The sequence below is a fragment of the Ooceraea biroi genome, unplaced genomic scaffold, assembly GCF_003672135.1.
Source record: "Ooceraea biroi isolate clonal line C1 unplaced genomic scaffold, Obir_v5.4 UnassembledTig133, whole genome shotgun sequence".
NCBI lineage: Eukaryota > Metazoa > Arthropoda > Insecta > Hymenoptera > Formicidae > Ooceraea > Ooceraea biroi.
In genome coordinates this window covers 1-12,241 of record NW_020825107.1, presented here as the reverse complement: position 1 = coordinate 12,241, position 12,241 = coordinate 1, and the positions used below count along the sequence as shown (strand labels likewise).

The 12,241-nt window shown below is 35.1% G+C and overlaps 2 protein-coding genes across 2 annotated transcripts; both read left to right on the top strand.

Annotated features, from left to right (window-relative positions):
- The first annotated feature begins 1,499 nt into the window (after positions 1-1,499).
- On the top strand, positions 1,500-2,826 carry LOC113563485. Its single transcript, XM_026975153.1, has one exon. The coding sequence runs from the start codon at positions 1,692-1,694 to the stop codon at positions 2,721-2,723; it is 1,032 nt and encodes a 343-aa protein (XP_026830954.1). The 5' UTR covers positions 1,500-1,691; the 3' UTR covers positions 2,724-2,826.
- Positions 2,827-8,027: 5,201 nt separating this feature from the next.
- LOC113563486 lies at positions 8,028-10,842 on the top strand. Its single transcript, XM_026975154.1, has one exon. It carries the CDS (start codon positions 8,667-8,669, stop codon positions 10,737-10,739), a length of 2,073 nt encoding a protein of 690 aa, XP_026830955.1. The 5' UTR covers positions 8,028-8,666; the 3' UTR covers positions 10,740-10,842.
- The last annotated feature ends 1,399 nt before the right edge of the window (positions 10,843-12,241 follow it).

Below are 12,241 nucleotides of genomic sequence, written 5' to 3'. Positions count from 1 at the left end.
AGCAATACTAGTAATTTTGAAATTATTATTACGCATTACATTGCCAGCGGGACCGTAGATTTAGGAACCTGCGTAAGTTGCAACGAGCAACTTTGTCAGAAACGACCCATGAGTTATTGTATACATTGCAAGAGTATTTATAGAGAACTTTTGGGACATGACAACTTAAATAGGATTGATATGTCAAACACAGATTTTTTGTATAACACATACACGAAAAACTTTGAATATATAAAACCTAAGTCGGAATAATAAAATAATATAATGGCGGAAGTTAATTTGGTTAAATGTGTACGAGTTTATCGAGTTCTGAATGAACAAGATCGGAAATATTATTGCGTATTTTGTTGGCACAATCAAATATTTTTACCCAGCATTAATATTGAAACTTCGGTTGGCCCTATGGAAGGAATATTCCAGACACTACATTATTTTACAAATTGTTTTAATACAATGATTTTCCGATGTGCCATGTGTAACAATAAATTATCCGATATTGTTATGATAGATCAATGTGAAAGATGTTACTTAAAATTTAGGAATTTAAGAACACGAGGCCAATTACAAGATTCAGATTTGTTAACTACTTGTTTCATTTATAATTTGGAAAATAATGAGCTAACACACTCATGCGTATCAGGTTGAAAGCATATGGTAACACCAAACGAATTATTGGCAATATTTATTAAGCTGAATAATTGTAACATTGTCCATAGAACAATGAAGCCGTTATCAGGAATTATGTTATTCGTATTAATCCCCACAACCTACGGACTCATTGGATTCGATTGTGGAGGTCAGCATTTAAATGTAACCACAGTATCATTGCTAGGTGTCAGAGACTGTGAACTTAAGCACCAATCGTTAAATACATCTGACACACACATTCAGTTACTACAACTTGCGGAATACAATTACGTGGAAGTGATACAGTGCAAAGTTGAAATATCGCGAGTGATACAGTACTGTGGAATGCATTCGCATATATCAGCTGTAGCCAATGCACGACTAGAGTACCTACAGGAAGTTTCCAGAGTCAAGTGCTACCACGCTTTTCAGGAAGGGACCTTCTCCATAGGACTGGGAGGGATCGTCACCAAACTGAAGCCTAATACTACCACCGTTCACAGCATCCTGCTTGCCGGAACGATAAACCATGATGGAACCTGCAAGGGTACACAATTCTCCGACCCTTACGGGACTTGGCACAACGTCGTAGTAGATGGAACTGTACGGATATCATTAAAGTCATCCTATGTTCCTGTGCACCTAAATTCTGGAAAAGTAATGCTAAGATCAGGAACTGTCTGCACACTGAGCGACGGTTTTTGCATCGATTTTGACGATGGATATTCATATTGGAAACCGATGCCCACATCGTCTTGCAATTTCCACCAGTACAACGTACTGTATGAAGGAACGGCAGTTAAAATGAATGGAATAATGGATACCATTCATCAGACTATTTATACTCTTGTCAGTCAGGATACAACTTTGCCTTGACAGCAGGAGGAAGTCAAGCCGTGTGTGGATACACCCTACTCACCACGGAGCATCCTAAACTATTTATCTTGGAGGCAGAAAAGGGAAACACCTTCGCGGAGCGAAGAGACATCCCTGTGGAGAACCTCGATATTTTCACCTACGTCAACTCTAAATTCGTGTACGTAGAAAAACATATACGACATCAGATGACATCGTTGTATCGTGACGTTATTCAACAACGTTGCGAGCTGGAAAAGGAAGTGTTAAAAAACACACTGTCCTTCGCTACTCTTCAGCCAGACGAATTCGCTTATCGGCTCATGAAAGGACCAGGTTACATGGCCGTCACTGCAGGGGAAGCCGTTCATGTCATCAAGTGTATACCAGTGGACGTCATCGTACGCCGCACTAAGGAATGTTATATTGAGCTACCGGTTACAGTACGCAACACTTCCCTCTTTATCACACCAAAATCACACGTGTTGACCAAGATGGGAACCATACGAGAGTGTAGCTACGAATTGCCAACCCTTTATCGAATTGAGGATACATGGATTGAACTTATTCCGGAGCCACGTGTTCGCAGAACATCGTTGCAGCAGTTACAACCTATGACAAGTATGTCATGGAATTATTTAACGCCGGGACCACTAGCTTCCAGCGGAATATATTCCCAGGCGGATCTTGATAAAATCAGGGATCATATAATGTTCCCTGCTGAAAAGCCAGCGTTACTTAACAGCATGGCTCGTGGAATCACCGGACACGTCATGCCTGACGATACCATGTCCATTTACAACTTATTGGATGAAGCATCATTAAACAAAATTGCTGAGTCAACTGCCAAACGGATCTGGGGCGGATTCATCACATTTGGATCAGCCACAGCAGGAGTTTTTGGAGTATTATTAGTAGTACGACTAATCAAGCTAGCCATCGACACGATGATACATGGTTATGCTCTACATTCAGCCTACGGATGCAGTCTGTACGTGCTAGGAGCTATCTGGAGCTCCTTGACTCATCTGCTACTCTATTTGGCCAGAGGTACAGCCAAACGCAGCCACACAGATGGACGAGCAGATCCCGAGGAACAACGATCATCGGAACCTGTGGAACCAGTATTATCGCAGTCTTTGTCGCAGAACAACCCTAGCAATCAGTCAACTTCGCCGCAGGTGACTGACAGTGAAACCATTGTATACACAGACTTACAAAAACGTTTGCGTGAATATTAGAACCATTTCCTCGATTGCATCGGAAATGTTCTTAAATAAGGGGGGGGATGTGACGTCCTGACGTCCACCTCACACCCATTTTTAATTTTTTTTATTTGCAATATTAATTATTAATGTATAACCGCTGATAGTTATTTTTGAGCGCCATTGATACTTATCATTTTTGCTTCACTACTTATTATTAACCACAGGCTTACGTACAGTAGTCTGTTATTAACCTAACCAAGAATATTATTTACTTAGCAACCTAACCGACACATTTATTATGTTAAAAGCTTTAGCTTGATACTAGTTTTAATATAAAAATTTATGAAGTAATAATATTAACATATATAAAAGGAAAAGAAAATATTAAAAGCACAAAAACATACATAAAATCAGTAAACTATATAAAAACAGTTTTATATACTCTAGCAGTTAAATAAAATAATTTTGAAACATTTATTATTAATAATTTGATAGATTTATAATATAATATTACGAGATTGGTAATATTTGAGATCGTTTGAACTGTAATACCATGAAGGTTTTTATAGGTGTAGCAAAACCATTGAGCTACTTAATATTGTAAAAGTATATTACACATGGTATTACATTCATAGTAAGGATTATTGAATTTATTTAATGGAATATTTTATGTTACTGAGCATTAATTTAAGTATATATTAATTACGCATTTAATCTGTTAATAATTAAGTATATTAACAACACCATATACGAACACACTTATATATGTGCATATAACCCATAAAAGAATTATTGGTTATTTAAGATTTTATGAATTAATTAAGACTAACATTGTATTGGAATAATAATTTTATACGGTTTAATTATAATATTAAACCCGGCACACCAATAGTTGCTTTATTACTAATTTTATAATAACCAAAGAATAGACGTGCAAGTACATACACGTGTATATCTATATATATAGGCATCCCTATACATATAAGACAATTATTGGTTGAGTGAGATTTTATAAGTTTATTAGAATGGAATCTTGAAATAATAATTTTAGATGATTTAATTACATTATTAAAGGCTCATGATACCAATAATTGATTTTACAATAATTTATAATGATTATTATTTCACTGAGTGCGTTATATTATTAAGTAGACGTATGCAGGGTCTTATAATAATTCATGCATAAGACTACGAGCATATAAAATGCATATGTCAAGCGTTATAATTTTAAGAATTAAATTTGTGAGCATTACAGAATTATTTGAATATTAATTTGAATAAGACAGTGAACACAGCGTTAAGTAACAAAGGAATAAAGATTTAAATTCACGAAGGAATATTATTTCATGATGACTAATTGCAAAAGACGGTGACTTGTCGGCACCTGATTGAAATAATAATCCAAGACCGCTGTCTTAATCAAAGGTTGAATAGATATCTCGAGCAAGACATATCGGCAGGAAGTTGCAGCTGCCATTTGATTCGGAGAAACTCCGGTTGATTAAAAAGCATAACAGATGAGCGATAATTCTGTACTGCGAATTTCATGTTGAACTTACGCGTCAAAATACGTTTATCTTTTGTAAGCGTTGAGCTCACCGTTGAGCTCATCGTCCCCACTAGACGCACCGTGAGACCAATCCCACCACTTAAGTTTTCGATCCCACCATAAGAATCTTCGAAAACGAAGAACCAATGAGTTAAGTGGGCAGAGCCTCCCTACTATTTTAGTTTTTGCTTTAACCGTAGCGTCCCCACTTATTGTAATCCCTTCTCGAGCTACAGGGACCCTGTCCCCAAGCATCATAATTTTTGAGTATATAACGTGATGCAGCAGCCAGAGAATCAGACTCACACTTAAAAATCACACTTTTTACACACACCTTTTACACTGTACCTTTTTGACGACCCTTTTTAGACTAGACTTACTTTTAATTAATTATTGGAGTCGCTAGCTAGCGTAAATTCGCTAACTAAGCGTAAAATATAACGTAGAGCCAGTGAAGTTTGAGTTATTACCAAAGTCTGATTGACTTATTCTTGTGCTGCTACATCATCAAGTGCTTCCTGACCTGAGGGTTAGATTTGTGCGAACGCTTGTGAGTAGATTTATTTAATTATTTTATACTCGCTGCTCTTATGGAACGTTATACTTGTACTCCATATACATACTACACATTTTGACAGATTTATAAAGTTTCAATACATTATTATATTTACAGTTACTTAATATTTTCGAATTATAATTAGTTGTGAAACAATTACTGGCCTGAGGGTTCAGATTTATATGACATTTGCGAATAAAATTATTTCAAGTAACACATATATTCATATTGTAACCAACTTCTATATTACACTTGAATTTAGTAATAAACTTTTGATTAATTTAATTGTTCATTAAATATACCCTTCAATTATTATTGTTTAATCATTGAGAATAATGTTAGTGGTACAACAGTTGCAATTAACCATAATTTAACTTTAACTTTTGTTCAGAATCGCTCGCCAGCGTAAATTCGCAGCGAAGCGTCATCCTATATTGAATATATAGTGCATGAATGCATTAATTATATCAATTTATTTGTGCGAGGCATACCCATTTATTTCAATTAATTTAAAGCGTTAAATCGCTTTTTCCCTTTTGAATACCATTAACAGCGACTTCATTCGCTGTGAGTTATCCTTTGAAAACAGTCGAGAGCGAACATTCGCTTCCATACCTGTCATATACCACGGCGTGTATAGCCGCCATTTTCTCATCCTTTAGCTCGGTATACGAACATATATGCCTCATTACACAATTAAGTCGTATTTAATATTTAAGTGAATTAAAATCAAATCATACCATTATTTGAAGGATAATTCGATTATAAACATTAAATTAACATTTGCATTACAAGTTTATTACATTTGTGTACTTAAATCAAGTGAGCATGGTAAAAAGTTCGACTCACACTAGTGACAATTACGCTAGTGACAATTACGCTAGTGACAATATTAAGGAATTGCTGACTTACCATAAGGCAGTGCACGGTGAATTAATAACTTTAATTGTGGTTACAGTATATCACTAACAAGATTTAAGTTTAATAACTCACACTAGTGACAATAGTACGACTTACGCTAGTGACAATTACGCTAGTGACAATTACGCTAGTGACAATATTAAGGAATTGCTGACTTACCATAAGGCAGTGCACGGTGAATTAATAATTTTAATCTTGGTTACAGTATATCACTAACAAGATTTAAGTTTAATAAATTACATAATTTTCGTTTATTGTATTGTTAAGCACGAACATAGATTCATTCGTCTGACCAATTCCTTATGTATACTACGTCTGACCAAATCATTATATATTCTACCTGATACATTCAATTTAGTCACAGGAGGTATATTTTATTTAATTACCAAATAAAGCATTACGAAATTATGAATAACAGTTAATAACGAATTAGAATCTATATTAATTTGTTTTAAATCATTATTTTATTCTTCAACTCCATCACCGTGTATGAGCATAAAAGTGCTCGTCTCCTTACTTTGTGTTACATTCCACTTAAAGAAAGGCATAGTAACCTGCCTACTTTCCTTTTGAGATATTTTATTTTATCAATCCTTTGCATATGAGCATTATTATTGCTCATCCTTTTCATTTTTCCATTAGTAAGAGCGAAGCGACGCCCTTATTTCCATATTATACCACTGTCATACACTACACAGCGACATAACTCTACGATTTTCTTTTCAATATTTTCCTATTCTTATACCATAATTTTGTTGAAGAAATAAGAGAGATAATAATTTAAATTCAGTTTTCATATATTAGATAATAGAGAGATATCAAGTTACAATCAATATTGATTACAATATTTTCCTTTTGACAATCACAATTTCATCACCGTAAGAGTTAATCGCAAGCTCTCTCCATTCCCGGGTAAAGTCGGTGTATGCAGATTGACCCATAATCAAAAGAGAGCACCTGAAATCAAATCACCTGAGGGATAGATTTGGGACAGGTACCTGATCGTCTACATTCTCACTTCCCCGGACGTGACAGGGGATAACGTCTTTTTATTGAAAGAACCACGTAAAGGAAAATTCGCTGATCATTATACCGGACCTTATCAAATAGTGGAAATATTACACAGTAATGCAAAAATTTGTTCAAAATCAACCCGATATCATATGACAAACTCAAAATATCCATTAAATCTGATGAAAACTAATAATATTTGTACGCGTTGCAGGATCAACAAATTGAGCTGAGCTCAGAAACTTACCGTCAGTGCATCCAATGGTACCACACCTATGGAGTGAGACGGACAACCACCTTTGAAAGTGCCACTAGCCAGTTTATAGTGCACCAAGATAATACATATACTTTTGTGTATTTAGGCGTAAGGAAACGGCGGATCAACCCGAAACCTTGCCCTAAGGCATTTTTCAATTGAATGTGTTTTTATGTGTCCCACACACCGTCATTTCAGTTCTCGGAGGAACTGTCCAGGAATAATTACTTATTTACACAGAGCCTCTCTTGTACATTGTATGAGAACAGTGTTATGTTACAAGTCAGCTAATAGCATATTTTTGTGTGACACTTGCTACAAAAATAACGAGAAGATATATTATAAACAGAATGTCTCACGGTTACTAAAACATGATATGGTAATTGGAAGCCGTCAAGTTATTTTCGAATGCACATTTTGTGGAAAGAGTTTACTAATTTATAATCCATTTTATAATTGTGCAGATTGTTACCATACATATGAATTGTTAACAGAATATTTGGAAATTCATGATAAGGATATTTTTGAATTACACGATCCAACACTTATTCGTATATACAACAACGAAGTTAGATTAATTTCGTTAACACGAACATAAATTTTGATTCAATGAAGTTAATTTACCATCAATGGATAATTAACCATTTTCAGGAAAACACTTCTTGCATACAGGATAATTATAGCATTAAAATGCATTGAAGCAATAGACACCTCTGTTGCAACTTTTACTTGACAAAGAGTTAGTTCAAATTCTGAACAGCTCAAACCCTACTCTAATAACAATAGAGTTCCGTAGAAATGCTAATTTTCCTTAATTGATTAAACTTTGTAAAGGGAAAAATAGCATTAGACATAAATACATGTCATCATTAATATAAGAAATAATTTTAAGGCTATATAATGAATAATCATGCGCAGTCTAGTAAGACTTTAGACCCGCTAGTTTTAAATCATGCAAAATGCATAGTTAATATTAAGGTTGTACATCGATTAACACGACATTTATATTGTATGTCCTGTTTTAGTAAGAAAGCAATACTAGTAATTTTGAAATTATTATTACGCATTACATTGCCAGCGGGACCGTAGATTTAGGAACCTGCGTAAGTTGCAACGAGCAACGTTTTCAGAAACGACCCATGAGTTATTGTATACATTGCAAGAGTATTTATAGAGAACTTTTGGGACATGACAACTTAAATAGGATTGGTATGTCAAACACAGATTTTTTGTATAACACATACACGAAAAACTTTGAATATATAAAACCTAAGTCGGAATAATAAAATAATTATAATGGCGGAAGTTAATTTGGTTAAATGTGTACGAGTTTATCGAGTTCTGAATGAACAAGATCGGAAATATTATTGCGTATTTTGTTGGCACAATCAAATATTTTTACCCAGCATTAATATTGAAACTTCGGTTGGCCCTATGGAAGGAATATTCCAGACACTACATTATTTTACAAATTGTTTTAATACAATGATTTTCCGATGTGCCATGTGTAACAATAAATTATCCGATATTGTTATGATAGATCAATGTGAAAGATGTTACTTAAAATTTAGGAATTTAAGAACACGAGGCCAATTACAAGATTCAGATTTGTTAACTACTTGTTTCATTTATAATTTGGAAAATAATGAGCTAACACACTCATGCGTGTCAGGTTGAAAGCATATGGTAACACCATACGAATTATTGGCAATATTTATTAAGCTGAATGATTGTAACATTGTCCATAGAACAATGAAGCCGTTATCAGGAATTATGTTATTCGTATTAATCCCCACAACCTACGGACTCATTGGATTCGATTGTGGAGGTCAGCATTTAAATGTAACCACAGTATCATTGCTAGGTGTCAGAGACTGTGAACTTAAGCACCAATCGTTAAATACATCTGACACACACATTCAGTTACTACAACTCGCGGAATATAATTACGTGGAAGTGATACAGTGCAAAGTTGAAATATCGCGAGTGATACAGTACTGTGGAATGCATTCGCATATATCAGCTGTAGCCAATGCACGACTAGAGTACCTACAGGAAGTTTCCAGAGTCAAGTGCTACCACGCTTTTCAGGAAGGGACCTTCTCCATAGGACTGGGAGGAATCGTCACCAAACTGAAGCCTAATACTACCACCGTTCACAGCATCCTGCTTGCCGGAACGATAAACCATGATGGAACCTGCAAGGGTACACAATTCTCCGACCCTTACGGGACTTGGCACAACGTCGTAGTAGATGGAACTGTACGGATATCATTAAAGTCATCCTATGTTCCTGTGCACCTAAATTCTGGAAAAGTAATGCTAAGATCAGGAACTGTCTGCACACTGAGCGACGGTTTTTGCATCGATTTTGACGATGGATATTCATATTGGAAACCGATGCCCACATCGTCTTGCAATTTCCACCAGTACAACGTACTGTATGAAGGAACGGCAGTTAAAATGAATGGAATAATGGATACCATTCATCAGACTATTTATACTCTTGTCAGTCAGGATACAACTTTTGCCTTGACAGCAGGAGGAAGTCAAGCCGTGTGTGGATACACCCTACTCACCACGGAGCATCCTAAACTATTTATCTTGGAGGCAGAAAAGGGAAACACCTTCGCGGAGCGAAGAGACATCCCTGTGGAGAACCTCGATATTTTCACCTACGTCAACTCTAAATTCGTGTACGTAGAAAAACATATACGACATCAGATGACATCGTTGTATCGTGACGTTATTCAACAACGTTGCGAGCTGGAAAAGGAAGTGTTAAAAAACACACTGTCCTTCGCTACTCTTCAGCCAGACGAATTCGCTTATCGGCTCATGAAAGGACCAGGTTACATGGCCGTCACTGCAGGGGAAGCCGTTCATGTCATCAAGTGTATACCAGTGGACGTCATCGTACGCCGCACTAAGGAATGTTATATTGAGCTACCGGTTACAGTACGCAACACTTCCCTCTTTATCACACCAAAATCACACGTGTTGACCAAGATGGGAACCATACGAGAGTGTAGCTACGAATTGCCAACCCTTTATCGAATTGAGGATACATGGATTGAACTTATTCCGGAGCCACGTGTTCGCAGAACATCGTTGCAGCAGTTACAACCTATGACAAGTATGTCATGGAATTATTTAACGCCGGGACCACTAGCTTCCAGCGGAATATATTCCCAGGCGGATCTTGATAAAATCAGGGATCATATAATGTTCCCTGCTGAAAAGCCAGCGCTACTTAACAGCATGGCTCGTGGAATCACCGGACACGTCATGCCTGACGATACCATGTCCATTTACAACTTATTGGATGAAGCATCATTAAACAAAATTGCTGAGTCAACTGCTAAACGGATCTGGGGCGGATTCATCACATTTGGATCAGCCACAGCTGGAGTTTTTGGAGTATTATTAGTAGTACGACTAATCAAGCTAGCCATCGACACGATGATACATGGTTATGCTCTACATTCAGCCTACGGATGCAGTCTGTACGTGCTAGGAGCTATCTGGAGCTCCTTGACTCATCTGCTACTCTATTTGGCCAGAGGTACAGCCAAACGCAGCCACACAGATGGACGAGCAGATCCCGAGGAACAACGATCATCGGAACCTGTGGAACCAGTATTATCGCAGTCTTTGTCGCAGAACAACCCTAGCAATCAGCCAACTTCGCCGCAGGTGACTGACAGTGAAACCATTGTATACACAGACTTACAAAAACGTTTGCGTGAATATTAGAACCATTTCCTCGATTGCATCGGAAATGTTCTTAAATAAGGGGGGGGATGTGACGTCCTGACGTCCACCTCACACCCATTTTTAATTTTTTTTATTTGCAATATTAATTATTAATGTATAACCGCTGATAGTTATTTTTGAGTGCATTGATACTTACCATTTTGCTTCACTACTTATTATTAACCACAGGCTTACGTAGAGTGGTCTGTTATTAACCTAACCAAGAATATTATTTACTTAGCAACCTAACCGACAAATTTATTATGTTAAAAGCTTTAGCTTGATACTAGTTTTAATATAAAAATATATGAAGTAATTATATTAACATATATAAAGGGAAAAGAAAATATTAAAAGGACAAAAACAATATATATGTATAACTTAGTTATTATGCTTTATGATAGATTTATTTAATTAATTTAGTCACGTATATATATATATATATATATATATATATATTTTCTGAAACATAAAAACACAAAAACATACATAAAATCAGTAAAATATATAAAAACAGTTTTATATACTCTAGCAGTTAAATAAAATAATTTTGAAACATTTATTAATAATTTGATAAATTTATAATATTTCTAATATTACGAGATTGGTAATATTTAAGATCGTTTGAATGTAATACCATGAAGGTTTTTGTAGGTGTAGCAAAACCATTGAGCTACTTAATATTGTTTATTATATAAAAAGTATTAATGTTAGTTGTAATAATTGAAAGAATTGTTTAAATATATCTTATTATATGGTTATATAGCCATTGATAAGTATTACAAATTTGGCTTAATACATTTGGGTTCTTGACAGGATAAAATAGTTAATTATTTTTTATAACAAAGAAACAAATGGATTTGAAATGGATTTTATTATACTATAGTAAAGTCCTTTGCAAGTAGGTAATTTTCGTTAAAACCAATAGGGTCGGTTATTATATAAAAACGGGAAATATCAATTAGTTATTTAAGACAAGAGTAAAAATAATGCCGGCGGAATTGAGTTTTATTAAGTGACGGTGTAGCTTTGATAGTTATTATAATTTACGGAGACATTTGGTGTTGATTGTTGTACAAGGTCATAAGTTGTTATTAATAACAATTAAAGGAGTAAATTTTGGAATTAATTTTATTATACAATGAAATAGTTTTGTGAGTGTAGTAAATTGTATTACCACATTTGAAGTGATTTATCGTATAGAAAAATTAATATTATTTTTATAACATAAAAGGAGAAACATTTTATAAGTAAAAGAATGTAGAATATTTGTCTACAATCTTAGTCAAAAGAAGTACGTATTTAAATTTGCGAAATTGCAATAAAATTTACTAAATTTTTTGGGTCTAAAATTTGAACCGTAAGGAAATAATTTGTTATAATTATATTGAAGCATCTAGGTCATAAGAGGAAACTAATAGGGACCTCAGATTTTGAAAAATATCATTTTTACGGAAGTGACCAACAACTTTTGGGAATCATCCTTTCCCCCTTCCCCCGGT

What these genes read in the sequence shown, in the direction of transcription:
- LOC113563486 (XM_026975154.1), top strand. Translation starts at nt 8,667, where the DNA reads ATGGTAACACCATACGAATTATTGGCAATATTTATTAAGCTGAATGAT.
- LOC113563485 (XM_026975153.1), top strand. Translation starts at nt 1,692, where the DNA reads ATGACATCGTTGTATCGTGACGTTATTCAACAACGTTGCGAGCTGGAA.